General features: G+C 37.4%; 3 protein-coding genes across 3 annotated transcripts; 1 reads left to right on the top strand and 2 right to left on the bottom strand.

Moving 5' to 3' along the window:
* Nucleotides 1–612: 612 nt before the first annotated feature.
* On the top strand, nucleotides 613–2,844 carry LOC115760011 (UDP-glucuronosyltransferase 1-2). The gene is made up of 3 exons (XM_030701173.1): nucleotides 613–2,167; nucleotides 2,223–2,439; nucleotides 2,498–2,844. The coding sequence occupies exons 1-3, from the start codon at nucleotides 1,045–1,047 to the stop codon at nucleotides 2,781–2,783; spliced, it is 1,626 nt and encodes a 541-aa protein (XP_030557033.1). The 5' UTR covers nucleotides 613–1,044; the 3' UTR covers nucleotides 2,784–2,844.
* Nucleotides 2,743–3,428, bottom strand: LOC115760012 (PI-actitoxin-Aeq3a). The gene is made up of 3 exons (XM_030701174.1): nucleotides 3,097–3,428; nucleotides 2,858–3,034; nucleotides 2,743–2,808 (listed from the first exon to the last, which is right to left on the bottom strand). Exons 1-2 carry the CDS (start codon nucleotides 3,206–3,208, stop codon nucleotides 2,859–2,861), a joined length of 288 nt encoding a protein of 95 aa, XP_030557034.1. The 5' UTR covers nucleotides 3,209–3,428; the 3' UTR covers nucleotides 2,743–2,808; nucleotide 2,858.
* A 579-nt stretch (nucleotides 3,429–4,007) lies between these two features.
* Nucleotides 4,008–5,104, bottom strand: LOC115760138. The gene is made up of 2 exons (XM_030701343.1): nucleotides 4,514–5,104; nucleotides 4,008–4,383 (listed from the first exon to the last, which is right to left on the bottom strand). The coding sequence occupies exon 1, from the start codon at nucleotides 5,051–5,053 to the stop codon at nucleotides 4,739–4,741; it is 315 nt and encodes a 104-aa protein (XP_030557203.1). The 5' UTR covers nucleotides 5,054–5,104; the 3' UTR covers nucleotides 4,008–4,383; nucleotides 4,514–4,738.
* Between the last annotated feature and the right edge of the window lie 14,829 nt (nucleotides 5,105–19,933).

Here is a 19,933-nt window from a genome sequence, read left to right as displayed (position 1 = left end):
TTCGTCTCATCGCTTGCGGTTCCAATTAACGCTTCCTACTGTCCATTATCTATTGCTTTCGGGGCGTTTTCCAATTCAATTGTACACTCAATATCTTAAGGCTTTCCCTTCGTTGAGTGCTCTGCAATAATTTGAGCAGCACATAGAAGGGAAAATGTATTTAACTTGTGCCTGATTCGTGTATCAACTAAAATGGATATTCTTTTATGATTTTTTCACCTTTCTAAGAGTAAGCGAAGCTTACAAATAGTAATAGTAAACTATATTAAAAATATCATATTCGAAAACTTGTTTTCAACTTGATTCGATTCGATTACTTATTTCGATTACATAGTTTCTTTTTTTGATATGTTAAGAATAAATGTTAAATTTAATAAATTAATGATTTTGAAAAGAATAAAAACATGTATTTATGAGTTGCCAAAAAAAAAACCCATATTTCCCTAATACTTATAAAAACAAAACCCAACTTTTGACCAATTCTTTCAACGTGAGCTATTATTGCAATGTTGGTATCCTTCCTTTAATAATCCTAAATTATAATTAGATTAAAAGTGAAAACCCACTTGCCACATAATCATTCTCTTACCAAAATATTAAATTTATATTTGCACAATTATTTGAAATACCAACGGCTTTGCTGGCGCCATCTAGAGTTCACGGCAAATAAATGCGTCGAGTACAATTTGCGAATGCGCTCGAAAGTATGCTCTACAACAATTGCCCAGCCTTACAGTATGTAATGTGTGCAAGCAAATGTGTGACTGCTAAGGCGCATTAGCAGCAGCACATAAAATTATGCAATACTTTTAAATTTAGGATCGATAACTGCACCAGGGTTGCCATCAGACGCAAAATTGCAATTGACAGCAAGTGCAATTGCAATTAGAGCACACCACAAACGGAACCACAAGAACATTGATTAACCACAATAACAAAAATAGCTATGGAAGTAACCCATATCAACACACACTTATCAAGCGAGGCATTAGGTAATCATGGCATTCATGAACTTCGCCGCATTCATTCGAGCGCAGCGCAGCGATGACGACGACATCGACGCGAAGCGAACGATTGGCGTTAATTGGCTTCTGTCTGGCGGTGTTAAGTGGCGCTCATGGAGGTGTCGAGGGTGGCAATGTGCTCGCCGTGTTCCCGCACTTTGGCTACAGTCACTTCAAGGTGGCGCTGCCGATATTAAGTGAACTGGCGCAACGGGGTCACCACTTGACCGTCATTTCGTATGTGAGAAATCCGCAGGCAGCGCAGCTGCCCAACTACGAGCAGCTGCTGATCTCCGATGAGGCCGAGGATCAATCGAATACGACCATCAATGTGGTGCCGCTGTCGGAGCACACGCCCACGCGTTCCTTGAAGGTGCTGCTGGAGGAGTACTATGAGCTGTACACCAATGGCCAGATATCCTGCGAGCGGCTTTACGAAAGTGGCCATGTGGAAACTGTCCTGCGGCGTCACCAGCAGAGGCCCTACGATGTTCTGCTCACCGAGTACTTCAGCACGGACTGCCAGCTGGGCATTGCCAAGCTGCTGCAGCTGCCCATCATTGGACTGAGCACCTGTGCCCTGATGCCCTACTATTACGATCGCATCGATCTGCCGGATACGCCCTCCTATGTGCAGTCCGAGTTTGTGGGCTTCACTCGACCTTTGAACTTCAGGGAGCGCCTACTGAACTTTGCCCAAGCCAAGCTGCTGAAGCTGATCTATAGGCTGCACACAAATCGCGCGGATAATGTGCTGATCAAGCGCCATCTCCAAATTGATGTGGATGTGGATGCCGTGGCACGTGCCCAAACAGCTTTCGTGCTGGGCAATCAACACTACTCGCATTTGGGCAGCCGCCCGCATAGCCGACAATTTCTGGAGGTGGGCGGCGTGCACATTACCAGCAAGGATGAGCAACAGCTGAGCCCGAGAATTGCCCAGTTCCTGGAGCAGTCCAAGCAGGGCGTCATCTTCATCAGCTGGGGCTCCATGGTGCGCGCTTCTAGCATTGATGCCGAGAAGCTGGAGGCCATTATCGATGTGCTGCTGAAGCAGCCATTGAATGTGATTTGGAAATGGGAGGCGACCGAACCGCCCAAGCCCCAACCGGATGCCAGCAAGTTTCTGTTTGTCAAATGGGCACCACAACTAGCTTTGCTTTGTAAGTACGGCTGGAGCATTCCGAAGATCGAAACTGATTCATGTTCTGCCCGTAGGTCAACCCCAAGTGCGTCTGTTTTGGGCGCATGCCGGCCTGCTGGGCCTCACCGAGGCGCTGCACTGCGGCAAGCCGCTGCTCATGACGCCCATCTACGGTGATCAGTTTGTCAATGCGCATGCGGCACAGGATCGCGGCGTGGGACTCAAGCTGGACTATGAGCACATCAATGTGGAAACGCTGCAGCAGTCGCTGCAGGAGCTGAGCCAGCCCAGGTACGTTTATTCAACTATTCTCCAGTGATATCCCAGCTCAACCCCAAACTTTCCACAGCTATGCTGAACGCGCCCTAAAGATCTCGCAGGTGTTTAATCAGCGCGAACGCACGCCGCTGGAGACGGCCGTTTGGAGCGTGGAGCACGTGATGCGACATGGCATGCTGGCCGCGGAGCTGTTGCAGTCACCAGGCATAGAGCTGAATTGGTTCGTCTACCACTCGCTGGACAGTTTGACTTTGATCTTTGCGGTGCTGCTGCTGCTGATCGCCAGCTGGCGAGCTCTGACCCGAACTCAACCAGAGTCCAGGCCGCACAGGTCCAGAAAAGCCAGAAAGTCTTAGTTCTTGTTTAAATTAACTTGTAAAACTGATTTTTGTTAATATAAACAAACATAAAAATTAACTAAGGTCTATACTCTAGTAACGTCCCCGCTGCATGCAGTCGCGTCGGCACTCCTCGTAGGTCAGGAAATTGTTATCCGTGGAGGCGCAGCCCGTATAATAGAAGCTCTCACAGTTGCCCGTCTCCTTGTTGTAGGCATAGCGCAGCTGTTTGCCACGGCACAGGCCCGGCGCCTTGGGCTGTTTGCAGGCTGTATCGGAAATATATACATTTTAGCTTCTGTTCTTCAGAGTAGGCTTCTTTATAACTCACCGATCAGCTGCTTGACGTGCTCCCGTGTCTGATTCTCCAGGTGCAGGCCCAAGTTTAGGGTTATATTCAGCAATAGGAGCAGCAGAAGCACACTCCAGCTTATCATCATCATGCTGAGTAGTTTTTGTTACGATCTTGTGCTTAGTTCATTCAAAAAAAAATATATTTCAATACAACTTCCGCTCCTCCCGTTGGCACAGCGAAATTCACTTCTCAAAAAGAATTTTTCAAAGATATATATATTTTTATGAGGTTTTCTGTGTTTGGTTTTTCTGCTCCGACTGTACAAACCGAACTATCGCCGCAGAATGTTCTCCGTAGAGTGCTGAAACTCTTGACTGATTTTTCTCAGCTTTCTCCGCTTTTGGATTTTTGCTTAAGTCTCGTTGCGCACGTAGCCGAGTTTTGTTTTGAATTATATTTGTCTTTTTTTTTCAGCTTCACTTAGTTTTTAAGAATTGCATTTAATTCTCATTGAGTTAAAACGTGAGTTTTGGTCAATTTACTAAGCGTCTCGAGTGCCCAAATGCAGGAAGCACACACTTTGGTTGAGCTAAGCCCAGAGGGGTTTACGTGCCCCAGAAGCTCCACCAATAACCAATTGAGTGAATGTGCAGCAAAAAAACCATTTCTTACATAAAGTGTAAATCTAAATCAAGCAACATTATTCCTGATCCAAAATTCGTGGGAAAATGGTACCCTCAAATATCCTATATAGACATAGGTCAAAACTTCCCACACCCATAACTTGGTCAAATATCATCCGATTTTCATAAGGTTTCGCGTTTTGTTCATGACTTGGACTCATTATTAATTCTACATCCAAATTTGGCAACTTTTATTTTGGTCAAAATTCATGTCAAAGTGGTACCCTCAAATATCCTATATGGACGTAGGTCAAAACTTCCCGCCCCCATATCTCGATCAAATCTCATCCTATTTTGATAAAGTTTGGCTCTTTGTTCATGGCCTGGCCTTTAGATAATTTTGGCGTCTAAATCTGGTAATTATATCAAAACTTAAAACAATATTATTTCAATCTAATAAGATTTACATCTTCTCTTGTGAAATTAGCACTTATATATTAACTTATATTAAATTAATTGCGAAAGAAATTTTCCATCACATAAGCTAACAAGCTCTTATCGTTTGGGATATGCACTGATCACCCATCAAACAGTTATGTATAGATATAAATATATATTTGTAATTACGTACTTACCTGCACCATTGTGCTTATTACCCTCATCTATCAGTAGGCGAAGGACGACATTTTTTATAAACACGCTGAAAGAACAGAAAAGCAGAGATTATGTTAATGTGACAATGTATAAAACAACCTGCATGCATACGACTGTATTAGTTGTAAATATAATAAGGCATAGTTATTATACATATATTTGTTAACATTACTTACCAGTTTTTTGAATAATCACATTAAAAACTGATGCCGCCTCCTCCATCACAGCCATCGCTTCCTTCTTAGACCGCCGTCTCCGCCTTTGCTTATGCTGCCAGCTTCTTCATAGTTGCAGCAGCCACATCCTCCAATATTAAAGCCGCCGCCTCCTCTATTGCTGAACCCTCCATATCCTCTATAGTTGAGCAGCCGCCTTCTTCATTGAAGTCGCCATTCTATATTTCATATCGTCTCCTTAAATACGTAAGACCGCGCCTCCTCTATTTCTGAAGTTTCAGTATCATCTATATTTGAAGCCGCCGTTTCCTTCAATATTAAAGTCGCCGCATCCTCCATCGCTGAAGCCGCCTCCTCCTGCATGGGTGAAGTAGCCGCCTCCTGCTCAGTTGAAGCCGCCTCCTGCATAGTTGAAGTCGCCTCCTGAATAGTTGAAGTCGCCGTCTGCTGCATAGTTGAAGCCGCCTCATGCATAGTTGAAGCCGCCACCTGCATAGTTGAAGTCGCCGTCTCCTGCACAGTTGAAGCCGCCTCCTGCATAGTTGAAGTCTCCCATGAGGCTTACTTGAGTTTATGAGAATCGAGTAGAGGGGACTTACGTAGAATACGTTTTTTTTTTAATTTGCAGTGCAGCTAGGACTTGAATACAAACATACAACATATATGCATACATTCATTTACATACATAATGCATACAAATACATATATACATACATATAAACATGTATACACACATGCATACACACATGCATACAAACATGCAAACATACATACAGACATTTATACAAACATAATTACATGCACGCATACATATTTGCATTCATAATACAAATATACGTACGCACATCTTCACAAACCAGCATTAATACACACATACATAAACACACAAAACTTTAGTTACGTACATATTTACATACATACACATACATGCACACGTACATGCATACATACATACGCACGTACGTACATACATACATGCGTACATACATACATACACACTCATACATACACACACACACACACCTACGTGCATACATACATATTTACATTGACATATACATACACACATATCCACCAATACATACATACATATTTACACACACATACATGCATATATACTTACATTCATACATACATTCATAGACACCTACATACATACATGCACACATAGACACGTACATACATACATACATAAACACCTACATACATACACACGTACATGCATACATACATACACACACCTATATGCATACATACATACATACTCATTTTTTGACTCATTATCAATTCTGCATCCAAATCTGGCAACATTATTTTTGGTCAAAATTCATGTCAAAATGGTACCCTCAAATATCCTATATAGACATAGGTCAAAACTTCCCACACCCATAACTTGGTCAAATATCATCCGTTTTTCATAAGGTTTGGCTTTTTGTTCATGTTTTGGACTCATTATCAATTCTGCATCCAAATCTGGCAACATTATTTTTGGTCAAAATTCATGTCAAAGTGGTACCCTCAAATATCCTATATAGACATAGCTCAAAATTTCCCACACCCATAACCTAGTCAAAAATCCTCCGATTTTCATAAGGTTTCGCTTTTTGTTCATGATTTTGACTCATTATCAACTCTGCATCCAAATCTGGAAACATTATTTTTGGTCAAAATTCATGTCGAAGTGGTACCCTCAAATAGCCTATATAGACATAGGTCAAAATTTCCCACACCCATAACTTGGTCAAATATCATCCGATTTTCATAAGGTTTCGCGTTTTGTTCATGATTTGGACTCATTATCAATTCTGCATCCAAATCTGGCAACATTATTTTTGGTCAAAATTCATGTCAAAATGGTTCCCTCAAATATCCTATATAGACATAGGTCAAAACTTCCCACACCCATAACTTGGTCAAATATCATCCGTTTTTCATAAGGTTTGGCTTTTTGTTCATGTTTTGGACTCATTATCAATTCTGCATCCAAATCTGGCAACATTATTTTTGGTCAAAATTCATGTCAAAGTGGTACCCTCAAATATCCTATATAGACATAGCTCAAAATTTCCCACACCCATAACCTAGTCAAAAATCCTCCGATTTTCATAAGGTTTCGCTTTTTGTTCATGATTTTGACTCATTATCAACTCTGCATCCAAATCTGGAAACATTATTTTTGGTCAAATTTCATGTCAAAGTGGTACCCTCAAATATCCTATATAGACATAGCTCAAAATTTCCCACACCCATAACCTAGTCAAAAATCCTCAGATTTTCATAAGGTTTCGCGTTTTGTTCATGATTTGGACTCATTATTAATTCTGCATCCAAATCTGGCAACATTATTTTTGGTCAAAATTCAAGTCAAAGTGGTACCCTCAAATATCCTATATAGACATAGGTCAAAACTTCCCACACCCATAACGGGGTCAAATATCCTCCGATTTTCATAAGGTTTCGCTTTTTGTTCATGATTTTGACTCATTATCAACTCTGCATCCAAATCTGGAAACATAATTTTTGGTCCAATTTCATGTCAAAGTGGTACCCTCAAATATCCTATATAGACACAGGTCAAAACTTCCCACACCCATAACTTGGTCAAATATCCTCCGATTTTCATAAGGTTTGGCTTTTTGTTTATGTTTTGGACTCATTATCAATTCTGCATCCAAATCTGGCAACATTATTTTTGCTCAAAATTCATGTCAAAATGGTACCCTCAAATATCCTATATAGACATAGGTCAAAACTTCCCACACCCATAACTTGGTCAAATATCATCCGATTTTCATAAGGTTTCGCTTTTTGTTCATGATTTGGACTCATTATCAATTCTGCATCCAAATCTGGCAACATTATTTTTGGTCAAAATTCATGTCAGAGTGGTACCCTCAAATATCCTATATAGACATAGGTCAAAACTTCCCACACCCATAAATTGGTCAAATATCATCCGATTTTCATAAGGTTTCGCTTTTTGTTCATGATTTGGACTCATTATTAATTCTGCATCCAAATCTGGCAACATTATTTTTGGTCAAAATTCAAGTCAAAGTGGTACCCTCAAATATCCTATATAGACATAGGTCAAAACTTCCCACACCCATAACGGGGTCAAATATCCTCCGATTTTCATAAGGTTTGGCTTTTTGTTCATGTTTTGGACTCATTATCAATTCTGCATCCAAATCTGGCAACATTATTTTTGGTCAAAATTCATGTCAAAGTGGTACCCTCAAATATCCTATATAGACATAGGTCAAAACTTCCCACACCCATAACTTGGTCAAATATCATCCGATTTTCATAAGTTTTCGCTTTTTGTTCATGATTTGGACTCATTATCAATTCTGCATCCAAATCTGGCAACATTATTTTTGGTCAAAATTCATGTCAAAGTGGTACCCTCAAATATCCTATATAGACATAGCTCAAAATTTCCCACACCCATAACCTAGTCAAAAATCCTCCGATTTTCATAAGGTTTCGCTTTTTGTTCATGATTTTGACTCATTATCAACTCTGCATCCAAATCTGGAAACATTATTTTTGGTCAAATTTCATGTCAAAGTGGTACCCTCAAATATCCTATATAGACATAGGTCAAAACTTCCCACACCCATAACTTGGTCAAATATCATCCGATTTTCATAGGGTTTGGCTTTTTGTTTATGTTTTGGACTCATTATCAATTCTGCATCCAAATCTGGCAACATTATTTTTGCTCAAAATTCATGTCAAAATGGTACCCTCAAATATCCTATATAGACATAGGTCAAAACTTCCCACACCCATAACTTGGTCAAAAATCCTCCGATTTTCATAAGGTTTCGCTTTTTGTTCATGATTTTGACTCATTATCAACTCTGCATCCAAATCTGGAAACATTATTTTTGGTCAAATTTCATGTCAAAGTGGTACCCTCAAATATCCTATATAGACATAGGTCAAAACTTCCCACACCCATAACTTGGTCAAATATCATCCGATTTTCATAGGGTTTGGCTTTTTGTTTATGTTTTGGACTCATTATCAATTCTGCATCCAAATCTGGCAACATTATTTTTGCTCAAAATTCATGTCAAAATGGTACCCTCAAATATCCTATATAGACATAGGTCAAAACTTCCCACACCCATAACTTGGTCAAAAATCCTCCGATTTTCATAAGGTTTGGCTTTTTGTTCATGTTTTGTACTCATTATCAATTCTGCATCCAAATCTGGCAACATTATTTTTGGTCAAAATTCAAGTCAAAGTGGTACCCTCAAATATCCTATATAGACATAGGTCAAAACTTCCCACACCCATAACGGGGTCAAATATCCTCCGATTTTCATAAGGTTTCGCTTTTTGTTCATGATTTTGACTCATTATCAACTCTGCATCCAAATCTGGAAACATAATTTTTGGTCAAATTTCATGTCAAAGTGGTACCCTCAAATATCCTATATAGACATAGGTCAAAACTTCCCACACCCATAACTTGGTCAAATATCCTCCGATTTTCATAAGGTTTGGCTTTTTGTTTATGTTTTGGACTCATTATCAATTCTGCATCCAAATCTGGCAACATTATTTTTGCTCAAAATTCATGTCAAAATGGTACCCTCAAATATCCTATATAGACATAGGTCAAAACTTCCCACACCCATAACTTGGTCAAATATCATCCGATTTTCATAAGGTTTCGCTTTTTGTTCATGATTTGGACTCATTATCAATTCTGCATCCAAATCTGGCAACATTATTTTTGGTCAAAATTCATGTCAAAGTGGTACCCTCAAATATCCTATATAGACATAGGTCAAAACTTCCCACACCCATAACTTGGTCAAATATCATCCGATTTTCATAAGGTTTCGCTTTTTGTTCATGATTTGGACTCATTATTAATTCTGCATCCAAATCTGGCAACATTATTTTTGGTCAAAATTCAAGTCAAAGTGGTACCCTCAAATATCCTATATAGACATAGGTCAAAACTTCCCACACCCATAACGGGGTCAAATATCCTCCGATTTTCATAAGGTTTGGCTTTTTGTTCATGTTTTGGACTCATTATCAATTCTGCATCCAAATCTGGCAACATTATTTTTGGTCAAAATTCATGTCAAAGTGGTACCCTCAAATATCCTATATAGACATAGGTCAAAACTTCCCACACCCATAACTTGGTCAAATATCATCCGATTTTCATAAGTTTTCGCTTTTTGTTCATGATTTGGACTCATTATCAATTCTGCATCCAAATCTGGCAACATTATTTTTGGTCAAAATTCATGTCAAAGTGGTACCCTCAAATATCCTATATAGACATAGCTCAAAATTTCCCACACCCATAACCTAGTCAAAAATCCTCCGATTTTCATAAGGTTTCGCTTTTTGTTCATGATTTTGACTCATTATCAACTCTGCATCCAAATCTGGAAACATTATTTTTGGTCAAATTTCATGTCAAAGTGGTACCCTCAAATATCCTATATAGACATAGGTCAAAACTTCCCACACCCATAACTTGGTCAAATATCATCCGATTTTCATAGGGTTTGGCTTTTTGTTTATGTTTTGGACTCATTATCAATTCTGCATCCAAATCTGGCAACATTATTTTTGCTCAAAATTCATGTCAAAATGGTACCCTCAAATATCCTATATAGACATAGGTCAAAACTTCCCACACCCATAACTTGGTCAAAAATCCTCCGATTTTCATAAGGTTTGGCTTTTTGTTCATGTTTTGTACTCATTATCAATTCTGCATCCAAATCTGGCAACATTATTTTTGGTCAAAATTCATGTCAAAGTGGTACCCTCAAATATCCTATATAGACATAGGTCAAAACTTCCCACACCCATAATGGGGTCAAATATCCTCCGTATTTCATAAGGTTTGGCTTTTTGTTTATGTTTTGGACTCATTATCAATTCTGCATCCAAATCTGGCAACATTATTTTTGGTCAAAATTCATGTCAAAATGGTACCCTCAAATATCCTATATAGACATAGGTCAAAACTTCCCACACCCATAACGGGGTCAAATATCCTCCGATTTTCATAAGGTTTGGCTTTTTGTTCATGATTTGGACTCATTATCAATTCTGCATCCAAATCTGGCAACATTATTTTTGGTCAAAATTCATGTCAAAGTGGTACCCTCAAATATCCTATATAGACATAGCTCAAAATTTCCCACACCCATAACCTAGTCAAAAATCCTCCGATTTTCATAAGGTTTCGCTTTTTGTTCATGATTTTGACTCATTATCAACTCTGCATCCAAATCTGGAAACATTATTTTTGGTCAAATTTCATGTCAAAGTGGTACCCTCAAATATCCTATATAGACATAGGTCAAAACTTCCCACACCCATAACTTGGTCAAATATCATCCGATTTTCATAAGGTTTGGCTTTTTGTTTATGTTTTGGACTCATTATCAATTCTGCATCCAAATCTGGCAACATTATTTTTGCTCAAAATTCATGTCAAAATGGTACCCTCAAATATCCTATATAGACATAGGTCAAAACTTCCCACACCCATAACTTGGTCAAAAATCCTCCGATTTTCATAAGGTTTGGCTTTTTGTTCATGTTTTGTACTCATTATCAATTCTGCATCCAAATCTGGCAACATTATTTTTGGTCAAAATTCATGTCAAAGTGGTACCCTCATATATCCTATATAGACATAGGTCAAAACTTCCCACACCCATAATGGGGTCAAATATCCTCCGATGTTCATAAGGTTTGGCTTTTTGTTCATGATTTGGACTCATTATCAATTCTGCATACAAATCTGGCAACATTATTTTTGGTCAAAATTCAAGTCAAAGTGGTACCCTCAAATATCCTATATAGACATAGGTCAAAACTTCCCACACCCATAATGGGGTCAAATATCCTCCGTATTTCATAAGGTTTGGCTTTTTGTTTATGTTTTGGACTCATTATCAATTCTGCATCCAAATCTGGCAACATTATTTTTGGTCAAAATTCATGTCAAAATGGTACCCTCAAATATCCTATATAGACATAGGTCAAAACTTCCCACACCCATAACGGGGTCAAATATCCTCCGATTTTCATAAGGTTTGGCTTTTTGTTCATGATTTGGACTCATTATCAATTCTGCATCCAAATCTGGCAACATTATTTTTGGTCAAAATTCATGTCAAAGTGGTACCCTCAAATATCCTATATAGACATAGGTCAAAATTTCCCACACCCATAACTTGGTCAAATATCATCCGATTTTTATAAGGTTTCGCTTTTTGTTCATGATTTGGACTCATTATTAATTCTGCATCCAAATCTGGCAACAATATTTTCGGTCAAAATTCAAGTCAAAGTGGTACCCTCAAATATCTTATATATACATAGGTCAAAACTTCCCACACCCATAATGGGGTCAAATATCCTCCGATGTTCATAAGGTTTGGCTTTTTGTTCATGATTTGGACTCATTATCAATTCTGCATCCAAATCTGGCAACATTATTTTTGGTCAAAATTCATGTCAAAGTGGTACCCTCAAATATCCTATATAGACATAGGTCAAAACTTCCCACACCCATAACTTGGTCAAATATCATCCGATTTTTATAAGGTTTCGCTTTTTGTTCATGATTTGGACTCATTATTAATTCTGCATCCAAATCTGGCAACAATATTTTTGGTCAAAATTCAAGTCAAAGTGGTACCCTCAAATATCCTATATAGACATAGGTCAAAACTTCCCACACCCATAATGGGGTCAAATATCCTCCGATGTTCATAAGGTTTCGCTTTTTGTTCATGATTTTGACTCATTATCAACTCTGCATCCAAATCTGGAAACATTATTTTTGGTCAAATTTCATGTCAAAGTGGTACCCTCAAATATCCTATATAGACATAGGTCAAAACTTCCCACACCCATAACTTGGTCAAATATCCTCCGATTTTCATAAGGTTTGGCTTTTTGTTAATGTTTTGGACTCATTATCATATCTGCATACAAATCTGGCAACATTATTTTTGGTCAAAATTCATGTCAAAGTGGTACCCTCAAATATCCTATATGGACGTAGGTCAAAACTTCCCACACCCATAACTTGGTCAAATATCATCCGATTTTCATAAGGTTTCGCTTTTTGTTTATGATTTGGTCTCCTTATTAATTCTACATCCAAATTTGGCAACATTATTTTTGGTCAAAATTCATGTCAAAGTGGTACCCTCAAATATCCTATATGGACGTAGGTCAAAACTTCCCACTCCCATAACTTGGTCAAATATCATCCGATTTTCATAAGGTTTCGCTTTTTGTTCATGATTTGGCCTCATTATCAATTCTGCATACAAATCTGGCAACATTCTTTTTGGTCAAAATTCATGCCAAAGTGGTACCCTCAAATATCCTATATAGTCATAGGTCAAAACTTCCCACACCCATAACTTGGTCAAATATCATCCGATTTTCATAAGGTTTGGCTTTTTGTTTATGTTTTGGAGTCATTATCAACTCTGCATCCAAATCTGGAAACATTATTTTTGGTCAAATTTCATGTCAAAGTGGTACCCTCAAATATCCTATATAGACATAGGTCAAAACTTCCCACACCCATAATTTGGTCAAATATCATCCGATTTTCATAAGGTTTCGGTTTTTGTTTATGATTTGGTCTCATTATTAATTCTACTCAAATATCCTATATAGACATAGGTCAAAACTTCCCACACCCATAATGGGGTCAAATATCCTCCGATGTTCATAAGGTTTCGCTTTTTGTTCATGATTTTGACTCATTATCAACTCTGCATCCAAATCTGGAAACATTATTTTTGGTCAAATTTCATGTCAAAGTGGTACCCTCAAATATCCTATATAGACATAGGTCAAAACTTCCCACACCCATAACTTGGTCAAATATCCTCCGATTTTCATAAGGTTTGGCTTTTTGTTAATGTTTTGGACTCATTATCATATCTGCATACAAATCTGGCAACATTATTTTTGGTCAAAATTCATGTCAAAGTGGTACCCTCAAATATCCTATATGGACGTAGGTCAAAACTTCCCACACCCATAACTTGGTCAAATATCATCCGATTTTCATAAGGTTTCGCTTTTTGTTTATGATTTGGTCTCCTTATTAATTCTACATCCAAATTTGGCAACATTATTTTTGGTCAAAATTCATGTCAAAGTGGTACCCTCAAATATCCTATATGGACGTAGGTCAAAACTTCCCACTCCCATAACTTGGTCAAATATCATCCGATTTTCATAAGGTTTCGCTTTTTGTTCATGATTTGGCCTCATTATCAATTCTGCATACAAATCTGGCAACATTCTTTTTGGTCAAAATTCATGCCAAAGTGGTACCCTCAAATATCCTATATAGTCATAGGTCAAAACTTCCCACACCCATAACTTGGTCAAATATCATCCGATTTTCATAAGGTTTGGCTTTTTGTTTATGTTTTGGAGTCATTATCAACTCTGCATCCAAATCTGGAAACATTATTTTTGGTCAAATTTCATGTCAAAGTGGTACCCTCAAATATCCTATATAGACATAGGTCAAAACTTCCCACACCCATAATTTGGTCAAATATCATCCGATTTTCATAAGGTTTCGGTTTTTGTTTATGATTTGGTCTCATTATTAATTCTACTCAAATATCCTATATAGACATAGGTCAAAACTTCCCACACCCATAACGGGGTCAAATATCATCCGATTTTTATAAGGTTTGGCTTTTTGTTCATGATTTTGACTCATTATCAACTCTGCATCCAAATCTGAAAACATTATTTTTGGTCAAATTTCATGTCAAAGTGGTACCCTCAAATATCCTATATAGACATAGGTCAAAACTTCCCACACCCATAACTTGGTCAAATATCATCCGATTTTCATAAGGTTTCGCTTTTTGTTTATGATTTGGTCTCATTATTAATTCTACATCCAAATTTGGCAACATTATTTTCGGTCAAAATTCATGTCAAAGTGGTACCCTCAAATATCCTATATGGACGTAGGTCAAAACTTCCCGCCCCCATAACTCGATCAAATCTCATCCTATTTTCACAAAGTTTGGCTCTTTGTTCATGATTTTGACTCATTATCAACTCTGCATCCAAATCTGGAAACATTATTTTTGGTGAAATTTCATGTCAAAGTGGTACCCTCAAATATCCCATATAGACATAGTTCAAAACTTCCCACACCCATAACTTGGTCAAATATCATCCGATTTTCATAAGGTTTCGCTTCTTGTTTATGATTTGGTCTCATTATTAATTCTACATCCAAATCTGGCAACATTATTTGTGGTCAAAATTCATGTCAAAGTGGTACCCTCAAATATCCTATATAGACATAGCTCAAAATTTCCCACACCCATAACCTAGTCAAAAATCCTCCGATTTTTATAAGGTTTGGCTTTTTGTTCATGATTTTGACTCATTATCAACTCTGCATCCAAATCTGGAAACATTATTTTTGGTCAAAATTCATGTCAAAGTGGTACCCTCAAATATCCTATATAGACATAGCTCAAAATTTCCCACACCCATAACTTGGTCAAATATCATCCGATTTTTATAAGGTTTGGCTTTTTGTTCATGATTTTGACTCATTATCAATTCTGCATCCAAATCTGGAAACATTATTTTTGGTCAAAATTCATGTCAAAGTGATACCCTCAAATATCCTATAGGTCAAAACTTCCCACACCCATAACTTGGTCAAATATAATCCGATTTTCATAAGGTTTCGCTTTTTGTTTATGATTTGGTCTCATTATTAATTCTACATCCAAATCTGGCAACATTATTTTTGGTCAAAATTCATGTCAAAGTGGTACCCTCAAATATCCTATATGGACGTAGGTCAAAACTTCCCGCCCCCATATCTCGATCAAATCTCATCCTATTTTGATAAAGTTTGGCTCTTTGTTCATGGCCTGGCCTTTAGATAATTTTGGCGTCTAAATCTGGTAATTATATCAAAACTTAAAACAATATTATTTCAATCTAATAAGATTTACATCTTCTCTTGTGAAATTAGCACTTATATATTAACTTATATTAAATTAATTGCGAAAGAAATTTTCCATCACATAAGCTAACAAGCTCTTATCGTTTGGGATATGCACTGATCACCCATCAAACAGTTATGTATAGATATAAATATATATTTGTAATTACGTACTTACCTGCACCATTGTGCTTATTACCCTCATCTATCAGTAGGCGAAGGACGACATTTTTTATAAACACGCTGAAAGAACAGAAAAGCAGAGATTATGTTAATGTGACAATGTATAAAATAACCTGCATGCATATTATACATATATTTGTTAACATTACTTACCAGTTTTTTGAATAATCACATTAAAAACTGATGCCGCCTCCTCCATCACAGCCATCGCTTCCTTCTTAGACCGCCGTCTCCGCTTTTGCTTATGCTGCCAGCTTCTTCATAGTTGCAGCCGCCACATCCTCCAATATTAAAGCCGCCGCTTCCTCTATTGCTGAACCCTCCATATCCTCTATAGTTGAGCAGCCGCCTTCTTCATTGAAGTCGCCATTCTATATTTCATATCGTCTCCTTAAATACGTAAGACCGCGCCTCCTCTATTTCTGAAGTTTCAGTATCATCTATATTTGAAGCCGCCGTTTCCTTCAATATTAAAGTCGCCGCATCCTCCATCGCTGAAGCCGCCTCCTCCTGCATGGGTGAAGTAGCCGCCTCCTGCTCAGTTGAAGCCGCCTCCTGCATAGTTGAAGTCGCCTCCTGAATAGTTGAAGTCGCCGTCTGCTGCATAGTTGAAGCCGCCTCATGCATAGTTGAAGCCGCCTCCTGCTCAGTTGAAGCCGCCTCCTGCATAGTTGAAGTCGCCGTCTCCTGCACAGTTGAAGCCGCCTCCTGCATAGTTGAAGTCGCCGTCTCCCATGAGGCTTACTTGAGTTTATGAGAATCGAGTAGAGGGGACTTACGTAGAATACGTTTTTTTTTTAATTTGCAGTGCAGCTAGGACTTGAATACAAACATACAACATATATGCATACATTCATTTACATACATAATGCATACAAATACATATATACATACATATAAACATGTATACACACATGCATACACACATGCATACAAACATGCAAACATACATACAGACATTTATACAAACATAATTACATGCACGCATACATATTTGCATTCATAATACAAATATACGTACGCACATCTTCACAAACCAGCATTAATACACACATACATAAACACACAAAACTTTATTTACGTACATATTTACATACATACACATACATGCACACGTACATGCATACATACATACGCACGTACGTACATACATACATGCGTACATACATACATACACACTCATACATACACACACACACACACTTACGTGCATACATACATATTTACATTGACATATACATACACACATATCCACCAATACATACATACATATTTACACACACTGCTATACATACGTATACATACATATACATACACACATATCCACCAATACATACATACATATTTACACACACATACATGCATATATACTTACATTCATGCATACATACATAGACACCTATATACATACATGCACACATAGACACGTACATACATACATACATAAACACCTACATACATACACACGTACATGCATACATACATACACACACCTATATGCATACATACATACATACTCATTTTTTGACTCATTATCAATTCTGCATCCAAATCTGGCAACATTATTTTTGGTAAAATTCATGTCAAAATGGTACCCTCAAATATCCTATATAGACATAGGTCAAAACTTCCCACACCCATAACTTGGTCAAATATCATCTGTTTTTCATAAGGTTTGGCTTTTTGTTCATGTTTTGGACTCATTATCAATTCTGCATCCAAATCTGGCAACATTATTTTTGGTCAAAATTCATGTCAAAGTGGTACCCTCAAATATCCTATATAGACATAGCTCAAAATTTCCCACACCCATAACCTAGTCAAAAATCCTCCGATTTTCATAAGGTTTCGCTTTTTGTTCATGATTTTGACTCATTATCAACTCTGCATCCAAATCTGGCAACATTATTTTTGCTCAAAATTCATGTCGAAGTGGTACCCTCAAATAGCCTATATAGACATAGGTCAAAATTTCCCACACCCATAACTTGGTCAAATATCATCCGATTTTCATAAGGTTTCGCGTTTTGTTCATGATTTGGACTCATTATCAATTCTGCATCCAAATCTGGCAACATTATTTTTGGTCAAAATTCATGTCAAAGTGGTACCCTCAAATATCCTATATAGACATAGCTCAAAATTTCCCACACCCATAACCTATTCAAAAATCCTCCGATTTTCATAAGGTTTCGCTTTTTGTTCATGATTTTGACTCATTATCAACTCTGCATCCAAATCTGGAAACATTATTTTTGGTCAAATTTCATGTCAAAGTGGTACCCTCAAATATCCTATATAGACAGGTCAAAACTTCCCACACCCATAACTTGGTCAAATATCATCCGATTTTCATAAGGTTTCGCTTTTTGTTCATGATTTGGACTCATTATCAATTCTGCATCCAAATCTGGCAACATTATTTTTAGTCAAAATTCATGTCAAAGTGGTACCCTCAAATATCCTATATAGACATAGCTCAAAATTTCCCACACCCATAACCTAGTCAAAAATCCTCCGATTTTCATAAGGTTTCGCTTTTTGTTCATGATTTTGACTCATTATCAACTCTGCATCCAAATCTGGAAACATTATTTTTGGTCAAATTTCATGTCAAAGTGGTACCCTCAAATATCCTATATAGACATAGGTCAAAACTTCCCACACCCATAACTTGGTCAAATATCATCCGATTTTCATAAGGTTTGGCTTTTTGTTTATGTTTTGGACTCATTACAATTCTGCATCCAAATCTGGCAACATTATTTTTGCTCAAAATTCATGTCAAAATGGTACCCTCAAATATCCTATATAGACATAGGTCAAAACTTCCCTTGGTCAAAAATCCTCCGATTTTCATAAGGTTTGGCTTTTTGTTCATGATTTGGACTCATTATCAATTCTGCATCCAAATCTGGCAACATTATTTTTGGTCAAAATTCATGTCAAAGTGGTACCCTCAAATATCCTATATAGACATAGCTCAAAATTTCCCACACCCATAACCTAGTCAAAAATCCTCCGATTTTCATAAGGTTTCGCTTTTTGTTCATGATTTTGACTCATTATCAACTCTGCATCCAAATCTGGAAACATTATTTTTGGTCAAATTTCATGTCAAAGTGGTACCCTCAAATATCCTATATAGACAGGTCAAAACTTCCCACACCCATAACTTGGTCAAATATCATCCGATTTTCATAAGGTTTCGCTTTTTGTTCATGATTTGGACTCATTATCAATTCTGCATCCAAATCTGGCAACATTATTTTTAGTCAAAATTCATGTCAAAGTGGTACCCTCAAATATCCTATATAGACATAGCTCAAAATTTCCCACACCCATAACCTAGTCAAAAATCCTCCGATTTTCATAAGGTTTCGCTTTTTGTTCATGATTTTGACTCATTATCAACTCTGCATCCAAATCTGGAAACATTATTTTTGGTCAAATTTCATGTGAAAGTGGTACCCTCAAATATCCTATATAGACATAGGTCAAAACTTCCCACACCCATAACTTGGTCAAATATCATCCGATTTTCATAAGGTTTCGCTTTTTGTTCATGATTTGGACTCATTATCAATTCTGCATCCAAATCTGGCAACATTATTTTTGGTCAAAATTCATGTCAAAATGGTACCCTCAAATATTCTATATAGACATAGGTCAAAACTTCCCACACCCATAACTTGGTCAAAAATCCTCCGATTTTCATAAGGTTTGGCTTTTTGTTCATGTTTTGTACTCATTATCAATTCTGCATCCAAATCTGGCAACATTATTTTTGGTCAAAATTCATGTCAAAATGGTACCCTCAAATATCCTATATAGACATAGGTCAAAACTTCCCACACCCATAACTTGGTCAAATATCATCCGATTTTCATAAGGTTTCGCTTTTTGTTCATGATTTGGACTCATTATCAATTCTGCATCCAAATCTGGCAACATTATTTTTGGTCAAAATTCATGTCAAAGTGGTACCCTCAAATATCCTATATAGACATAGGTCAAAACTTCCCACACCCACAACTTGGTCAAATATCATCCGATTTTCATAAGGTTTCGCTTTTTGTTCATGATTTGGACTCATTATTAATTCTGCATCCATATCTATATAGACATAGGTCAAAACTTCCCACACCCATAACTTGGTCAAATATCATCCGATTTTCATAAGGTTTCGCTTTTTGTTCATG

This window comes from Drosophila novamexicana, unplaced genomic scaffold (assembly GCF_003285875.2).
Source record: "Drosophila novamexicana strain 15010-1031.04,08,12 unplaced genomic scaffold, DnovRS2.1 tig00000387-arrow-pilon, whole genome shotgun sequence".
Taxonomy (NCBI): domain Eukaryota; kingdom Metazoa; phylum Arthropoda; class Insecta; order Diptera; family Drosophilidae; genus Drosophila; species Drosophila novamexicana.
Note: the sequence above shows the minus strand (reverse complement) of the source record. Positions and strands in the feature narration are given on the sequence as shown.